We start from the raw sequence: 19,717 nt of genomic DNA on the forward strand, positions 1-19,717 counted from the left end.
CAGGGGTGGCAGTGAGAAAATCCATTCTTTCCCTTGTGACTTCAATTACATTTAGAATTAGTGAGAAATAATAGGTAAGGATGACCTCAACACTACTTTTACAGAAGCCCTATTCTGAACAGCACTGCACTTCAAGTGTGAATGCAAAATTCCTACCTGGATCACCTGGTGGACCGTGGGGCCCCATCTCACCAGGTATTCCTTGGGGACCCATATTTCCACGTGGGCCTGCTGTACCCTGGTGAGTGACCAGCTTAGGGGGGACTGCAGGTGGCCCAGGAGAACCTGGAGGTCCTTGAAAACCTGCATTATAAAAAAGAAAAAGTGAACTCATTTATAGACAAAACAACTCCCTTCCCTTGGTGTGCTCTGTCTGTCACTCAATGAGGTACTAAGGTTGAACATTTTAGTTGATTATTAATATTAGAGATGTACCCTGAGCCATAAAGTTCAGCTGCAGATCTGGGTCTGCAATTTCCAAGGTTTGGAGAGTAGGAGGTCACTTGGCATCCTGGAAGGAGAGAAATCCTTCCAGGCCTCAGGGGTTGTGTAAAAACAGGCAAAAATACATGAGTGGAAGGAGACAAAGGGAGCAAGAAGGCAGAAGAGTGGGTAGAGTATAGCTTATGATATGCAAAGTTGTGCAGTGCCCTAAAAAACTAGAATGAGATATAGCACTGTCTACAGTGGGCTATTTGTAGGCTTTTAGAAAAGAGAGAGGGTTGGTATTAGTGACGCGTAGGGTTTTTTACATTTCCAAATATCTTTTCTGTTCGTCTATTCTGGTGGGCTGGGTGAGGGTTAGTGCTGGAGTTGTTATAGTTTGTGTGGTTGGCATTTTAGAGGTTTTTGAAAAGCACCTAGAGTTTGGAGTTGGCCCTTTTCATTTATATACACATTAAAATCAATTTTAGATGTGAGCCAAACTTCATGACTGGCCCGAAGTTCATTCAGGAATGCAGCCATAGGGTTTGAAGGCAGATGTGGTAGCTACTGAGCAGGTAAATTTATTTGTTGAATGATGGAAAATATAGCACCTGAAGGCTCTTACTCACCAGTAGGTCCTCTGTCCCCCTTGGGTCCAGTGGGCCCTGTATCACCAAAAGCTCCCACTAAGCCAAGAGTACCCATGAGACCTTGTGCGCCTTTATGCCCTTTAATGCAAAATGACACATTTGAATTATTGCATCTCTGCACAGATAACATAAATGGTCACTTCTAACATCTATTGTAGCAACAAATAACCATTTTTTAAAAAAGGGTTCATTTTTCCCCCCAGCTGTACCTTTTGCTCCTGGGTACCCTGAAATTCCAGGTCTCCCTTGTGGTCCAGGGTCACCTCCAGTTCCTTTTTGACCATCTTCTCCAAGCACACCTATTTGACCATCTTCTCCTTTGCTTCCTGCTGGAGCTGAAATTCCAGGTCTGCCCCGTGGTCCTGGATAGCCTGTGAGAGCACATTTTAAATTGGAATCTACGTTGAAAGGGAGGATCAACAGCATGGACATGGGGGGAAATTAGCAATGTCACCTCATGGTGGAGCATGGGTCCCTTGCCAGGTTTCAATCACTGAGCCTGGGATGGGAGAGGGGTAATGCCTATGGGACCCAAGAGACATAAGAACGGCCATACTGGGTCAGACAGGGCTGGCTTTAGGAAGTGCGGTGCCCGATTCGAATACCCGGCGGCGGTCCGGGTCTTTGGCGGCACTTCGGCGGTGGGTCCTTCACTCGCTCCAGGTCTTCCGCGGTACTGAAGGACCTGCTACTGAAATGCTGCCAAAGACTCGGAGTGAGTGTAGGACCCGCCGCCAAAGTGCCGCCGAAGACCTGGACCGTTGCCAGGTGAGTAAAATTTAAAAAGTTAGGCGCTCTTCTTTAGGGCGCGGGGCCCTCTTAGGTGTGGGGCCTGATTCAGGGGGATTCGGTCTAAAGCCGGCCCTGGGGTCAGACTAAAGGTCCACCTAGCCCAGTATCCCATCTTCTGACAATGGCCAATGTCAGGTGCCTCAGAGGGAATTAACAGAACAGGATCAAGCGATCCATCCCCATCACCCATTCCTAGCTTCTGGCAAACAGAGGCGAGGGACACGGTCCTTGCTTATTCCGCAGTCCTGTTACCTTGAGACATCCTATAGTATGGAAGGAATTAGTTACCTTAGGCCTTCAAGTCAAAGTTTCTTAAGCAGGGTTCATGGGAAGGGAAGCAATAAGGGCCCCTTCACAGTATTTGCTTTTCCTGGCTTTTACTACTTAACAGCCCAGGTGCACAGGTCTAGAAAAGCCCTAAAACTTGGATTCAGGAAAAGTATTAATGGAGGAGGAAATGCTGATGCAGAACTTGACAAAGGCAGTTTGTAATGTGTCTTCACTATGTGACAAGGAGTCTGCGGAGGGTTTGCTATAGCTGTCATAAATAGAGTACCACCATAGTTCTTCCTATGAAACTACTACTTGTCTAGTGGAGTATGACTTTTGCAGAAGGGAGCTTTTTGCTTTGAAAGAAGTGGGTTTCTCAGATGCAACTGACTATGCAAGGGGATGAGGTGGAAAGAATTAATTTAGGCTGACGGGATGGTAGCTACTGAATTTTCCTATTTGTTGAATTCTTTTAAAGTAATGCTTTGGGATTCTTCTAACATCTTTCCAGCAGCCGGTGAAGCCCATCAATGTTTAAGAGCTTTAAAAGAAAGGACCACTAGGCTTGATTTCAAAATTATTACAGAACTCTGAGAACAGTTCAGGTTCAAAATCAAGACTATCTGAATACAGACTGCTTCTTTTACAGCATGGCTTTTATTTATTTTATAATAAAAAGTGTCTTTTATAAGAGCTTGCAACTTCCCATCCTGGAAGGAGGAAGGGAAAATATATCCCTATGTTCAAACAGTGGAGAGAAAAAAGAGAACTAGATAAATTCATGGAGTTTAAGTCCATTAATGGCTATTAACCAGGATGGGTAAGGAATGGTGTCCCTAGTCTCTGTTTGTCAGAGGGGGGAGAAGGATGGCAGGAGAGAGATCACTTGATCATTACCTGTTAGGTTCACTTCCTCTGGAGCACCTGGCATTGGCCACTGTCGGTAAACAGGATACTGGGCTGGATGGACCTTTGGTCTGACCCAGTATGGCCATTCTTATGTTCTTATGAAAATAATTACTTTTAAAGCTTAAGGATGGGATTTTCAAAAGCACCCAGCAATGATAAAACTCCTGGATTTCAGTGGAAGAAAGGCTAGGCCAGTGGCAAGAGAATTTGCCTAAAGCTTTGTCTTGAGTAGACCATAGACAAATCAGCTAAAATTTTCAAGCCTGTGGGCCCCAAGTTAACCTGATTTTCAGAGGTGCAGAGCTTCTGCTGAAGTCAGAATGCAAATGGGGCCCAGATTTTTAAAAGGTATTTGGTGTTGTGCTCAGCACTACAATGCCTAGCAGACTTGGGAGACTAAATCTGATTTTCAAAAGTGACTTAAGCACTTGGGAGTCAAAATCCCATTGAGTAGTCAGGAAGCAGTTAAACCAATATCACAGGGAGACGGTAAAAAGAAGGAAGATCTGAGCACTCAGCACAAAATTGAGATGTTGCGAACAAAATGAATGAAGGAACCAAAGAATATGAAGAGAAGAAATTCTTTAATTGCCTATAACCTAATGCTAGGAGTCTGGGTAACAACCAAGAGAAATTGAAATTGCTCATTTAGGAAAGTATTTCAATCTAGTTGGTATTACTGAAATCTGGTGAGATGATTGGCACAACTGGAATGTTAAAAATCAATGGTTATAACCTAGGCAGTAAGAAACAAGTGGGCAAAAGGGAAGGGGGAGTGCCATTCTATATAAAAATGGCATTATCTGTTTCCGATTGACTGATAACTCACAAGAAAATGATCTTGAATGCTTATGGAGCAATGTACTAACAGATAAAGCATAAGATGGTGTATTAGTTGGTGCCTCTAACAGCCAAATCACACTAGGTAACAGGATGACTGCCTCCTTATACATCTATCTTTAATGTGTAGGGGGAAAGAACCCTATGTGATCATGGGGGATTTCAATCTGAATGATATATGCCAGACATCTCAAGCTGACTACTAAAACACCCTTAGAATGTCCAAATATTTTACGTGACAATTTCATAACTCAATAAGTGTGGCAGCCAACATGGGGGAATTCTTTATCAGATTTTCTTCAACTGATCACAGAACTAAAAAATTAATGGTAGTTTGGGTACAAGTGATCATGACTTGATTACACTGGTCATGTGCAAGCAGAATAAAGTTCAGACCACTTTTGTATATACTTGTCACTTTAAGAGGGCCAGTTTCACAAAGCTGAAAACGATTATGAGTCAAAACAGCTGTGAGGAAGAATTTAATCAGAAAAACATGAATTATAATTGGGAATCATGTAATAACACCTTACTAAATGCCAAAAAAGTCACAATCCCACAATGGTGGGAGAAGGCAGTGCTGGTTTAAAAAATGGACATGGTTTAGAGGAGAAGTGAATGCAGCTATAAAAAGTAATATATATATATAAAAAAATAATAGAAAAGTTCTATGGCCTGCATTGTAGAGGAGGTCAGACTAGATGGTTCCTTTTGGTCTTGGAATCTATGATGCTGGATAGGAGTTTAGCTCCTAAGTGCTGAAATCCCTTTGGAAAATGAGATTTAGGCTCCTTATCCATTAAGTGTTGCATCGCTGAGTGCACCAATGCCTAAATACCTTCCAAAATCTGGGCCTATGTGTCTAACTCAGGCACCCAAGTTTGAATTGTTGGAGTACTCTAAGGGCTGGTCTTCACTACTGTGGTAATTCAATGTAAGTTACGCTACTTCAGTTACGTGAATAATGTACCTGAAGTCGACGTAGCTAGATCCATTTACCTTGGCATCTTCACTGTGCTGTGTCGATGGGAGACACTCTCCCGCCGATTTCCCTTACACTTCTCGGGAATGTAGAGTACACAAATTGATGGGAGAACATTCTCCCATCAACCTAGTATGTCTTCACCAGACCTGCTAAATCAACATGCTGCATTGATCACAGCAGTGCCAATTTAGCCAGAAGTGTAGATGCGGCCTAAATAACAAAATAGAAGCCTGGCAGTCACTGGAGGCGCTGCTAAATATCCTAGTAGAGTCATTACACCATGGTTTTATTCTGGTCCTTCTTTTGTGTGTGAGAAAAGTGGGCTCATGGACCACCAGCTGCAATTTTTGTAGAGAGGAAAAGTGAATGTGTTTTCACAATACAAACTTGACAGCCCAAATAACTTAGTAGTTCAATTCAATCCACTTACTTAAATTTTGTGAGCAATTTTAAGTGATTATTTTTTCACTGGTTTAAGTTAAGCTTGTCACAGACTTGGAAACCTCAGGGATATTAAATTGAAAAAAAAAAAATTTAATGAATTAGTGCTTCTGAAAGTTGCTACTCAACCCTGGAGCATTGAATCTATTTATCTGCAAAGCAAGCCCACCACTGTAATTCAACAATAACCTGGACAGACCATTTCTGCAGGTGTGTGTGGAAGGATCGTTTTATCTCCATTTTATATCTCACTAGTTTTCTTCAAAATTAGGGTCCTGATTTGGAAAGAACCTGGGATACTTAATTAGAGCTAATATAAATAACAGTGACAAACATTGCTAAACATCTGTGTTTAAATATTCACTCTTTATCAGCTAATGCACACATGGCATATATTACCTGGCACTCCATCTAGACCTGGAGAACCCACATCACCAGGTATTCCTGATATGTTTGAAACTCCAGGAAAGCCTGGAATTCCATGAGACCCTGGGTCACCAATTGGGCCTCGTTCCCCTGCAAGGAAAATAAAGACATAATTAATACTACAGGAAAAAAAGCACAAAAATTACAAGATGAACCAGACCTTGTACTCTGTGATTTTCAGAGGTGTGGAGTAGTCCGATTAACTTCAGATAAAAGTATGGGTGCTCAGTGTGACACTGGATAAAAAAGGAGATTGGTGACAACAGTAGTGCAGACTATGTTACACAACTGTGATAAATCTTGTACAAAGCATGCCTTGTAAGATATTATTGGAAAAGTTATAATCTGCTAAGTATTATTCTCCTGTTGAAATGTGTGCATCACCACTGCATGTGAAGTCATGACATTTTACTGTATGCTTGTTCCTAAATGTGTTCTGGGGTAACACCAATAAGACAGATTTACATCAAGACTAGCCATCCACGGTATTGATGGGCCATTAAGGAGAATCAGCTCTTCCAATGGGATCATCCTGAGGACAATGGAGACCCAGTGATTCAGCAGGACATGTAGAACATGTGATGCATAGCTCGATGTTTGAGCCAGTATTTTTCCATGCCCATGGACTGGGGGTATAAATTGGAGATGGTGACATTACCTCCTTGCCTCATTCCTGCACCACATCTCTGGGCTGTGATTTCTAACAAATGGAGCTTTGAACAATGGAGTGAGGACCCCAATATTTGGGATGGACCAGAGAGACTTATTGCAAGCTAGCAGATTTAACATCACTGCTGTTATCCTGATCTACAGATTCTGAAATCAACTGTAATGTATATGATTCACTTTAATCTTTTAGTAACTCTCTTTAGTTTTTAGTTTACTAAAGGAGTGACTACCAGCATGGTTTTGGGGTAAGACCTGAAGTATACTCTGACCTGGGGTGAGTGGCTGGCTCTCTGGAGCTGGAAGAACCTAATGATGTGATTTCTGCTTTTAATCACCATTGATCACAGAAGTCTGTTTTTTCTTGGTGTTGCATGAGGGGCAGCGGGCCTGACGGGAACTGTCTTTGGCTTCATAATAACTAGTATTGTATTTTGGAAGTACGCATCTATTTCTGGCTTGGTGAAGTCTTATGATAGAGTACATCACCAGTCTGGGGCATAAGCCCTATATTCTGGCAGTCTGACCTGATGTTGGCATTCTTAGCTGTGTCCCGTACCAGGCAGTGTGACACTCAGCACCCTGAAAATGAGGCTCTAAGATAGATGTAACATTTGTTTTTACCAGTTCCAAAGCAGGTATGGATAGTTAGTTATTTCTTACCATACTGGATGCTAATATTCTTGTATGTGTCAGGTGCTCTATTGTATAAATATTGTTACAAGCTAGCAAGTACTTGAAACACACTGGCTCTGCAGCAGAAGAGCAAACACAACTGTACCAAATGTCTTACAAAATCAGTGGCTATTGAGTCTTTTAATTTTTCAGGGTCAATTAAAAATAGAGATATGTAGAATCCAGAGAACATTCTCCACAGATCCTAAGTTTTTAAACGGTGGTAGGTTGGGCCATAACTCCTGGGAACTATCCATTTAAGTGGGATAAAATAATACCAATGCAAATAGTCTCAGGAAGCCATGAAAATATTTTAAATCTATTTTTTCTTTAGTAAACAACTAACACTAACAAACATGAACGAAATTAGCAAAATAACACCATTTCTAGTAGGAAAGTTGAGAAGGCACAATGTATCTTAGTGATTACAAGAAAGCAGAGTATAATTGAGGGTTTCTGCAAGTGAGCAGACCTAGAGCCATCAAAGGGTGTAGGGAAAAGAATTAAGGGCCCGATTAATTCAGTGGGAATTTCAGGCCCTAAACTTTGGAAAGTCTTCAAACTATACAACTAACTAGTTTATATGGCTATTATCATAGATGAATTTATGGACAGCGTGGGCTTTCATGGAAGGGCAGTTATGAGAGTGGAAGTTAAAAATGGGTTGGGGCTTCTACCCTTAAGAGGGCTTGGCAGGGGGCCGCTTTGATGTCAGAGAAGTGGAAAAAATTAAAAACAACAACTCATCTGCTGAGCTACTTGATGTACCAGCTGTTTTTCTCTCCTTTTAATAAAATAGTTCCATACGATACTGATTTCATTAACAACTTCAGAAGACTACATAATACTTGCCTTCAAACAGAATAATCAATGTTTAAAAATATTGAAGTGTTTATTTCTTTGGTGTAAATGCTACTGATGGGAAAATCAGTATTTTATATGCCTTCTAGCTTCTGAGTGTTTAAGGGGCACTCAGGTCACATTTTTAAGCTTTTCTCTGTAACCAGGAAAGCTAGAAGCATTTTATGCGCCTATATTGCTTTAATTCAACAGGGTTGTGATAAGAACAAACAGGAAGGCAATACTATGGCTCTCCAGATAAGAACATCCTGGCGTACACACTTGAAAAGTCAATGGGAAAAGCTATTAGCTTTAAGGATCCTACAGCCTGACTCCGATGATGCAATCCTTGTTTTGCCAGAGTGGAAGCTTAGAAATCAAATGGGTACCCTAACGAGGAGGGGTCAATTGTGAAGAGTTGTCCAGGGCGGGTGTCAGAAAAGGAGATTGGGCCTCCCACTGATCCAGGGAATGCTAAGCTTTAGGGCAGCAGTTCTCAACCTGTGGCCCAACTAGCAAAAAGCTGCAGCCCAGCTGTGTGCTAAAGGCCCCTGGGGAGCATGGGCTCTGGGCTGCCCAGTGCGGCGGGGCTGCCGGCCGGCCCTGCAGAGGATCCGGGGTCCAAGGGCTGCCCCACAGGATCAGGGTCTGGGCTGCCACACGGCTGCCCTACCACACAGCCAGGTTCAGGGTCGGGGCTGCCGCCTGGCCCCACACAGCAGAGACTGTGGTCCCTGCTGCCTGGCCCCTGCTCAGGGCTCCACTCTGTGGAGGGGTCTCTGGGCTGGAGGCACTGGGCATAGGAGTCTGTGGGGAAGGTTCGGGGCACTGTGGTTCTCAACCTGTGGCCATATGGCCCATAATGATAAATAGGTTGAGAACCACTGCTTTAGGGAAAGGCAAGCATGCATGTAGAGTGGTTTATTGTTTTAAGACCTGTTTTCTCTAAAATGCTGCTGTTTTAAATGAATACTACTCTGCTTTAAGCAGGCTATCAGGTCACTGGATACCTCTCTCATAGCTCCTGGAGGGAAACAAACTGCAGGTACTGAACCCAAGTCAGGCTTGTGGAAGCAATCGTGGTTAGCAACTGGGCTCGTAGCACAGGGCCCAGTCTGAGAGTGGAGAATTGCATAATTCCACCACAGAAGAGAGGAGCAGTTTGAGGCTCAAGACCTGAGGGGTGCACTCAAAGAGACCAAGAGTGGTCAGAGGTGCAGGTAGCCCAGTCACTGTGACACTCCGGTTTTAAGAAAAACATCAAATATCACAAGACTCGCAATAAAATCACAAGAGCTGGCAATACTGGAACCGTCTAGATCAGGGATCTCAAACTCAAATCACCACGAGAGCCAAATGAGGACTAGTAGATTGGCCCAAGGGCCGCATCACTGAAAACTTTTCATACAACAATACAAAAGTATAGTCAAAAATGAAAAAAAGAAGAGTAATGTAGTATGCTATTAAAAGTCAATGTATTAAATTTTTAAAAACTGTAATGCAAAGAGGGGTTTTAATAAAATATAAACATCTCTAACTATTCCTTATGTAGTCAGTAACACTGATGATGATCTACACTAAGTCTATCAACATAGCTGTAATGGCAGGAACTTTTTAAAGTAACTAGTCATACAAAATACATTGCCACTTTTAACAAAAATTCTTCCCAACTACTCACAGCAAAGAATCATACATGCTGAATTTCATACATCAGATTGCTCATCTAGTCCATGAGGCCCCACCCCTTCCCTGCCCCCATTCCAACCCCTTCCCTAAATCTCCACCCTGGCCCTGCCTCTTCTTCACTTTCTCCCCCCTCCCTCCTGGAAAGTCCTAAGTGCCACCAAACAGCTGTATCATCTTGAAGCACCTGTGGGAGGCTTGGAAATGACAAATAATGAAAAATTCTAATTTTCAATACAGTTAATACTTGGCATAGATTGACAACTGCTACCTGCACTAGCTGCTACAGCAGCAGGGCCATAGCTGAGTGAAATGGCTGTAGATTTCTTATAAACAGCTGTAACTTAAATTGCATTGTGTGAGAATGTATGCTAGCACACTTGCCATGCTCCAATATATAATAATAAAAAACACAACGCCTTAAACACTGACCTGGATTGCCTCTCTCTCCTTTCTGACCTGGCGCTCCTCTGGTGCCTTCAATAGTGTTCGGTTCGCCTGCTTCCCCTTTGTCACCATAAATACCTGGGAAACCTTCAGTCCCATATGCATCTGGACCTGTTTTGGAGTTAATAAAAGTAAACTGCCAAATATCTCAGGATTTCATAATGCTGCTATATTACATACTGAAAACTGTATTAAAATAACATTAAGGCTCTTACTACCAACTTAAACCTGCCAAAAGGAAAGGGATTATGATTTCAAGATTTGTCCCTAATCACCCAATTTTGATTAGGTTGCACCATTTAAGATATATTACTGTTTGCCAAATCCTGGAATATCCACACAAATTCCATCAAAACCTATTATTCACATGCTAAATTTCAGATGACTGTATTAAGAAATCATATTACAAACCCATCCCAAATGGAATTTATAATGGAATAGCCAACATAACCTGGTGCCTTTATAAAAGGGCAGAATAAGATTGTCACACATACCTGGGGAGCCTGGCAAGCCCTTAGTGCCTGGCAAACCATCCAATCCACTGATTCCTCGGAAGCCGGGTAAACCTGTTAAACATTTTACTCATGATTATTTTATTCATAGGTTCAATGAGTTGGTAAGATTCTTTGGTTGGTAGAAAATATGCGTTTGACTGAAAATGTAGCTTCCTGTTCCTAAGGTAGCCACAAAAGAATTGTATTATGATTTGAATTTACACACAAGTGTATATGCTTATTACAAACCTACACTTAATTGTGTATTTTCCTTGGTTGGCAAATGTATCTATTTTTCTATTATCCAGTAAAACCGTAGCCTTATTTCTAAGAAGCAGCTCTAATCTAACAGGTAAAAGTTACACTAAGAACCAACACAAACAAAAGAAGAAAAACCTGCCATTAATTATCTTCTTAATATCCTAGCTTTGATAGGATTCATCTTTATATCTTTTTGTAACCCCTACAACAGGATAACAACAAGGTGGCCACACATCCGTCAAGTTCTGTAATAAGGATCTCTTGAGAAAAAAAAATCACAGTATGGGATTTAAAAAAAAAACTATTTGAAAAATGCCTAATGTTTGCTGCTGTTCAAAATGGGGTATTTTCTGCCCCATGCCTGGAGATGAAAACTTACATGATTTAATTTATTAAGGGACAAGGGGGCAATCCTTGATCTGGTAATTAAGAAAGTCCACTGTTTTATTTAAAAATATTATTTATATCTTGACAACAAAGCTCTAAGTGTAGTGTGCCATGAGTCATTTACTTTCCAAACCATGTATTCAGTATCAGTGAACTCTACTGCATCTGCAAAAAGAAGGAGGAGTACTTGTGGCACCTTAGAGACTAACAAATTTATTTGGGAATAAGCTTTCGTGGGCTAAAACATCTACTGCATCTGATGATTATGTAAGATAAATTGCTCACTATCTAATGCACTGTATGAAATGATATTACTCTCTGCTACATTTGAAAAAGAGTTGCTTACATTGTTGAAAATTAATTTGCTTTGCAACCATCATGAGAAATTAAAACAGTTCCTGTAAATTAGGTTCTTGACATATCAAATACTTCCCCTACAGTCAATGTGAGAATGCAAGGATCCTTATAATGCAAGAAAAGTCAAATCATACAAGTCTACATTTATGCATCTGAGCTTTATAGGAAACCAGCATTTATTGGGAAGAGAGGTAGAGCTCTGAAATGCCAATGATCCTTTTTCTTCCTCACCCCAAAATGAACAATACTGAAATACTTCAAGTAAAATGACTTAATTAAAATAGTTTTATAACCTGCTTGTCCCACGAAACCAGGCCATCCACGACTTCCTTTTTCACCTTGAAATCCAGGAAGACCTGGGTCTCCCTGTGATCCTGGTGGTCCAACCAACCCTGGGAAGCCTATAGGAAAAACACATAATTAATTCTGGGTGTCCATGAAATTGATCCTATTGTATACAATAAAACATCGACTATGCTACCTTCAGTCTTTCTGGGAGCCAGTATGGGCAGCCTTATGGATAAATAAACAACAAAGTCCCCTACACCAAAATTATGAAATAAAGAGCTAGTTTGAAGTATGCTATGGGGGAAGAAACACATACATCCCTCTCCCCACCTTCCCCCCAAAAAGAACAGTATGAGACAGCAAAAAATGCACTGTTTTCTATAATTGCAAACTTCATGCCTCCAGCTACCTGAGAAACACAGACATAGACAGTGGTGGGTGTTTCTATTGCTATTAGAAAAACAAATTTGAATATTTTAGCCTAATTGCTGTGCCACCTTGGGCAAATCACTTCCCTTTTTTGGCCTCTGTTTCCCCTTTCACTGTGTCTGCCTGGTCTGTTTAGCCTGTAAGCGCTCTTTGAGCCAGGGACTGTCTCTCATTACATATTTGTACAGTACCCAGCACAATGGGGCCCCGATCTTGGTTGGGGCTTCTAGGCAATATAACAATAATAATAATAATAAAAAATATATGGAGCAACATTTTTTCATGTTCACCTAATGGTAACAGATTTCTCAAGTTGCCTATTTGGATCCAGAGCAGAATCTCACCACTATCTGCCTCGTACAGTCAGCCAAAAGAACTGGTTCAAAATACAGTGGCTGAAGGCCCTTTGGGGTATTTTGGTATCTCATTTAAATTAGAGGGAAGGGCAAGTATTAGAATGCTCCCTTTCTTGGGTATCATCCAAATACTCTCATCCCGTCTTGTACACTGAATGCCATTGCACTGGGACTGTATTACTGTAAACAGGCACATCAATATCTTAATTAGATTAATTAATGAGAGCTGATCTAAAAAAATTGAATATGAATTTTTTTGGGTGAATTTTTCTTTTGCAAATGTTCACATTTTTAAAAAACAGTTTTTGACCAACTTATTGAATGGTCAAAATTTTTCTAAAATTTGAAATTTCAATGAAAAGTATTTGAATAAATCTTTGATTTTTTGTTCCTGCACTTTTCAAACCAATTCTACTCCTAATTTTAGGATTGCTCCATAATTAAGATAGAATGTAAGAAATATTTCACCTGTTTGCCCTTTTAAACCTGGAAAACCTTGGGTGCCTTTTAGGCCTTCAATGCCAATAAAACCAGGATCACCAACTTCACCTGTATCTCCTCTGGTTCCTTTCACACCTGCAACACCAGAAATGTTAACAATAGATTCCCTAAACAATCACCATATATATGCCAGGAATATTTGAATAATTATCAGGAATAATTGAATTTGAAGCTGCCTAGTGAATGAGGCAGGATTCCTAAGAAAGCCCTGGCCTCATTGCATAAAGAACACGCTCAGAGCTGGTCTACACTGGGAACTTACATTGGCATAGCTACATCTCTCAGGGGTGTGTGGCAGTCTATATCCTGCATTCACCCATTTTTCAAGACTATGTTAAATGTGTACAAAGCATACTGTGTAAGGTATCATTTGAAAACTCATGATTTGCTAATCATTGTCCTGGTAAAGTATGTGTGGTAACACTGTATGTAAAGATATAAGATTCCACTATATAACATTACCAAGACATGGGGTCGAGCATGGGGCAGGGTGATACTGACTGAAAGAGAGTCAGTCAGTAAGAATGCTGGACAATGTGGTGAGAGACCCCTTTGCTTTGTATTCACTTCGCTTGTTAAGTTAGGTGTTAGTTGCATTTTACCTTTTATTTCCTTGTAAGCAATTGTGACTTATATGCCTCATTACTGGTAGTCACTTTAAATCTATCATTCTGTAGTTAATAAATGTATTTCATTGCTTTATCTAAACCAGTATGTTTGGATTGAAGTGTTTGAGAAACTCCCTTTGAGATAACAAGATTTGTGCATATCATTTTCTATCAATAGATGATGGACTTCGTATGAGCGTGTACTGTCCAGGAGGGTGCTGGGCAGTACAAGATGCATATTTCTGGAGGAAAGTCTGAAACTGGGAGTTTGATGGTGTTGACATGCAGTGTACTTTACAAGTGGCTGGCTATCGCACTCACATAGTATTGCTGGGAGCACAGGCAGCAGCTTCAATTATCTAAGGGGTGCTCAACCTCCTCTCAGCCCCAGGTCCCCTCTCCCTCTTCCCTCAAGCACCTACCCCGCCCCGCTTCTTCCCACCCCCACTCCTCCCCACCTCTTTCTGCTCCCTCCAAGTGTGCCCCATCCCCACTTCTCCCCCTCCCTCCCAGCACCTCCTGCACACTGTGGAATGGCTGATCGTGGTGGGCGGGAAGCACTGGGAGGGAGGGGGAGGAGTTGATTGGCAGGGCTGCCGGCGGGCAAAAGGCACTAGGGGGGATGGGGAGAGCTTGGCTGCCGATGGGTGCTAAGCACCCACTAATTTTTTTTCATGGGTGCTCTAGCCCATGGAGTCTGCACCTATGGCTGGGAGTGATTTACATGCTGGATGCTGTGTGTGATCAGACCAGGAGGGGTTGTTCTCACAGCGAAGCAGTGTAAAAGACACCCCAAGTTGGAGAACTGAGGGGACACAGCTGTCCATCAGTCCAGATTGTACCCTGGGTAATGTCAGTGGGAAAAATCCACACCCCTTAAGAAACATAGCTATGCTGACCTAATTCCTGATGTAGACAGCGTTAGGTCAACAGAAGAATTCTTCTGTTGACTAATAAGCTACTGCCCCTCAGGGAGGTGGATTTCCTACTCCAATGGGAGAAACCCTCCCACTGGTGTAGGTAGTATCTACGCTGAAGGGCTACAGTTGTGAAGCTGCACTGCTACAGCTGCTCTGCTGTAGTGTTTCAAGTGTAGACAAACCCTCAGTGAGCTTGCCCAGCCTGGGAAAATGATTCATGTTGTAAAATGTGTTAGATGACCCATGTCAATTAACATGTTTTTAAACACTGCTTAGTATCTAGTGAAGACAATGACAGTGCTGTTTAAAAATCCTGGTCAACCCTGGTTTTAAAACACCACTATTTTTCTCAGCCTAGACTAGTCCAAAGAAGAGGTAGGCTTAGCACTCTCCACCATGCACAATTAGGGCCAAATAACGATCCTAGTAATGTCAATGGCAAAAATGCCATTACAAAGCAGAATGTAATTTTTTAATTTAGTTGTATGCTGTTTGACTATACATATTGTCTAACACTTTAATGCAGCATATTCACATTCTCAGCGAAGAGGTGATACTGCATACTTTCACCTCAATGTGGAAAATGTAACACAACTGTATATCTCCAAGCACTGTGATAAGGGGACTATGAGACAGATTCTGTAGTCACTGGAGGCACACAACACCCCTTTTCCAAGCAAAATGTCTATTGACTTTAGTGAGAGTTCTGCGTGCATTAGGACTAAAAGCCAAATCCTGACTTTCCCTTATATGGAGCTATGAGGCTGTTTAACCACTTACTCCTCAGTACTCCAGTTTCACCCAGGCATTTACTGCAGTGCGACATGTTGAATAGCTCAGCCTGCTGGGGAGTTCAGACAAATGAGTTCCCCATCCCTATGAGCAACCCTCCACGGATTGTAACATGTAGACATGTGAAAACAATATATAAAGAACAATTCTGATGGTCAATGAAATGAATACCCAATGATCCAGTTACACCAGCTTCTCCTTTCAGACCTGTGCTTCCTGGTAAGTTTATAGTATCGCCTTGATCACCTGTTCCAAGCAGAAATAAACGAAGGATGAGACTGGACTTCAATTCTGAATACAAATTCAATTTATTAGTGTTCTGAAGAATCTGTAGCCTTGAGAGAAAAGTGCAAAACTCACTACTGTAGCTTAGCTGTGCCACAATGGAAATGATGATAAAACGAACAACAACAAAAAAGGAGAAGGATATGTGCAAAAAAAAAAGTCATGGCCTCTCTGATGGAGGAAACTAAACAAGACTATATAGACTTAATCCAATGCACAACAGGCACTGGATCAACTGGGCCACTGAAGTTTTTCCATTAACTCCAATGTGGGCTGGATCAGACCCTATATGAAGGACTGCATACAATGTATATGAAGGTTTATATATGAGATTAGTACAAATGGCTCAATGGATGAGACAGAAGCAGACTCACCAGTTTGCCCAGCAGAGCCAGGTCTACCATAATCACCTCTGATTCCTTCAGTACCCTTTTCACCCTATCATATGGTTAAAAATGGACAGTATTTAATTAGAATGAACGTTTATTCAGTCATTAAAACAGCATTGCTATTGAGACACTATAAAATGCCAAAATACTTACACTTTTGAGTTTCTTTAGCACTTTATAATTGATTCCTTTGGTTGATGTAGCCAGACTACATCAATAATAATGATAGGCTGCATTTGTGAGCACTATTTCCTTTAAAATTGGGAACATGAATTGTGTAATATAGTTAAATTTCTTTGGGCAAAACTTGCAGTCCTCACTCAGACAAACTCCCACTGAAGTCTAATGGGGAGTTTACTTAAGAAGGGACCATAGGATTTTGCTCTATACAACCAAGTGTAGTGGATGATTTTTCTTGTTATGCCCTTTGTGAGTGGAGTTCTCCCGAGTGCAACTTATTTTGTTGACAAAGTATGCACAGAAATTGCTGGTAAATGAGAGTTAGGGCTAGTCTACACTAGAATTGCTACAGTGGCGCAGCTGTATGGATGCAGCTGTGCAGTTGTAGCGGTGCTAGTGCAGACGCTCTATGCTGACGGGAGAGACCTCTCCTGTTGGCATAATTATTCCACCTCTCTGAGCGGCAGTAGCTGTGTCAACAGGAGAGCACATCTCCCACCAACATAACGCTGTCTATACCAGCACTTAATATCAAAGTAAGCGCTAGTGTGTATACGCCCTTAGTGTTGATCAACCTACTTTTGTGGGAGAGACTGATTTGATTCTCTGACCTGGCCTCTTGCTCATGAAATTGGAGAGCAAAGTGGGGTTTTTTGGTGGTGGCACAATCAACCCCATCAGGAAGGGCAAGCTTGAGGTAAGATCAACTTTTCCTAGCAGATTCAATAGCAGAATTGAGAAGCCCCAAGGAGGATTTGGGTCCCACATCAGCGAAAAACTGATGGCTGGACTTCGGGTCATGTGGAGAAGAGGAGAAGGAGAAAATCATATTGGCATTCTCAGGACCCTATCCAGAGTACAGTGAATGGCAGAGAGTGTTTTACAGAGAAGACATTTCATACATTCCATTTTTATTGATTTCTGATATCTTTGTATTTCAATATTCCAACACAATTTTAATGGTGTATAAAACCTAGATCAGACAAGCTTAATGATGGCCTTTTAGTTGAAAAAAAAAAATCTCAATGGACATTAACTTACCCTGATTCCAGTGGTTCCAGGGAAACCTCGTATGCCAGGAGGTCCAATTGTACCAGGATACCCCTGAACACCTGTCACTCCTTTAATACCAGCATCTCCTTTCTCACCTTCAATGTGACTAGTTGATCCAGGCAAACCTGGAACTCCTGGTTTGCCAGGTAAGCCTGGCATTCCTTTACTACCTGTAAGAAAACCAGTATGAAATGTAACATCAGGGGAGGTTCACATGACAGGTAGTTCTATCCACGTAAAAACTTTCAGGTCAGCAGTATGTCTTTAGACAAAGAGAGAGCCAGACAGTGCCAGGACTATACAAAGAGACAGCACATTTTAAGGCCATAGATACATTAGATGTTTCTTACCAGATTTACCTATAAAAAGGAAAATGTCAAAATCCCTTTGAAGACACAAGGTAAAATAATGACGACAGTGGAAAAGACAGCACAGAACAGAATTAAAGATTCCGGTTTTGCTCTAACTCCATTTAAGTCAGTGGGTCTGATTCTTCGCTCTCTCGGGGCTTGTCTGTCTGACAAGTTAATGTGTAGCAAGCCTGGGGCTGAAACCATAGCATGCTAGCTTGCTGCTCACTACCTCTCTGGATAGACAAGCCCTTAGACTGGTAGTGCCATTGTAGCAATAGAGTTACAGTGAGAATCAAGCCCTCCGTTTTCATTGCCAGCTCAGCTGTGTTGTGCTGTAATACAACAGGAGGCATTACATATTAAGGATATGGAGAGGATAACTGAAAAGCTTCTGAACATCAGGACATACTTAGTAACTGGTAAGTAATCATGAATATTAAATGACTGTTTTGTTGTTCTTACCTTTAAAGCCTAAATCTCCTTTTAGGCCAGGGTCTCCTATAGCTCCTTTATCACCTTTGACCTCAAACAGCATGCTTGGCATGATCTCTGCTGGTCTTCCTGCTGGACCCCGGTCTCCACGGTCACCTAAAAATAATAAAGCCTAGTCACCTCTACTGTATTCAAAAATACAGAGAAATAAATTGAGACAAAAATCTCGACAGTCGGAGCCAGCATGGAAACTTCAGCAGCTAAGAAAACTCTTTATTATATTAAATAAAAATACCATGAGGACATCAGCATGAAGGCAGCATACTCAAACACTAGAAGATATGAAAAATAAAACTTGAAATTGAATGTACAAGCTTAACTCTGCCCCCCTGTGCATATTCATTCCATTGCAGTCTGAGTAGGTGAGCATATACTATTTCTCAGACAACATGGGAGAAACCTGGGTGCCCAAAGTCAGTCTAAGTAAGAGGGGCCCGTTTTTCACAGTTGCTGAGCACTCACAAACCACACTGAAGTTAATGGGAGCTAGCACTGGTGACCACCTTTGAATATCAGGCCATTTTTACTTAGGTGCTTAATTTTAGGCAACAAGGTTTGAAAAATTTGTCCTTAGATAATATGTGATCATGAACTTAAAGACTCCTGTTATGCACAAGCAAGAAAGAACAGAGCTATGTTATTCATTCAACTTTTACTTTCACATTTCCTGACTTTTGAGTACTTTTTTGTGTAGTCTTCACACTAAAACTACATCAAAGCACTGGTGTTTGTTAAAAGAAAGAAAGAGGTCCTCATTTCTACAACGAAATAGATACAAACTGAACAAGGCCAACTAGTGTCCACCAGCAACATTAGTTATGCTTTTTGATTGATTGATGCTTGTTCAGTCTAAAGCACCTTTCATCACTGCTTTGGCAGCATCCCAACTACTTGTCCACCTACACTGTGGGGCTTAGAGGGTCCCCCTCCCCCCCATTTAAAACAAATTTAGGGCCTCAAACCACAGAAATCAGGATTGATTATATATTGCATTACATCTGCACTGTCTCTAGAAGATTTTACAAGCACTTTTGTTCAGTCTCTATATGTGAGACCCTTATCAGCCTCCTGTTCATAGTCTGAGCCTGGTTCACAGGGAAATGTCATTTGCAGCCAGGAGCGCTGCCAGCTTTTTTGCCGCCCTAGGCGGCAGAAAGTCCCGCCCCCCAAAATGCTGCCCCCCACAGAGGCGGCGGAAGGTCCTGCCCCCGAAATACTGCCGATGACCGGGGCGGCTGAAGATCCGGCCGCCGCCCCCAAAATGTTAGTGCCCTAGGCGACCGCCTAGGTCACCTAATGGGTTGCGCCGGCCCTGCTTGCAGCATGTCATATGGTGTGAGTCACATAGTTCCTGACTGGAGAGAGGGATAACTCAAGAGACAACATTTACTGCTGGTTACTCAGAGAGAAGCACTGTATGTTAGTTGTATTCTTTGATCTAGAATGTGTTATCCTGAGAGCAATTTTTTCCTTTGGCCATTTAGGCCAATATACAGTAAAAGCTTTTTTATCTGGCATGTTG

General features: G+C 41.7%; 1 protein-coding gene across 3 annotated transcripts in view; it reads right to left on the reverse strand.

Moving 5' to 3' along the window:
* Nucleotides 1-19,717, reverse strand: part of COL4A2 (collagen type IV alpha 2 chain) — a 225,417-nt gene that overhangs the window by 11,662 nt on the left and 194,038 nt on the right. For all 3 annotated transcript variants that reach the window (XM_034758169.1, XM_034758172.1, XM_034758170.1), the window contains 12 exons: nt 18,166-18,291; nt 17,339-17,520; nt 16,103-16,166; nt 15,615-15,689; nt 13,091-13,198; nt 11,843-11,950; nt 10,545-10,616; nt 10,036-10,161; nt 5,713-5,829; nt 1,286-1,447; nt 1,056-1,154; nt 157-303 (listed from right to left, as the gene is read on the reverse strand). In XM_034758169.1, the coding sequence (XP_034614060.1) occupies nt 157-303; nt 1,056-1,154; nt 1,286-1,447; nt 5,713-5,829; nt 10,036-10,161; nt 10,545-10,616; nt 11,843-11,950; nt 13,091-13,198; nt 15,615-15,689; nt 16,103-16,166; nt 17,339-17,520; nt 18,166-18,291 (1,386 nt within the window). The remainder of the gene's footprint in view (nt 1-156; nt 304-1,055; nt 1,155-1,285; nt 1,448-5,712; nt 5,830-10,035; nt 10,162-10,544; nt 10,617-11,842; nt 11,951-13,090; nt 13,199-15,614; nt 15,690-16,102; nt 16,167-17,338; nt 17,521-18,165; nt 18,292-19,717) is intronic.

Source organism: Trachemys scripta, chromosome 1, assembly GCF_013100865.1.
Source record: "Trachemys scripta elegans isolate TJP31775 chromosome 1, CAS_Tse_1.0, whole genome shotgun sequence".
NCBI classification, from domain to species: domain Eukaryota; kingdom Metazoa; phylum Chordata; order Testudines; family Emydidae; genus Trachemys; species Trachemys scripta.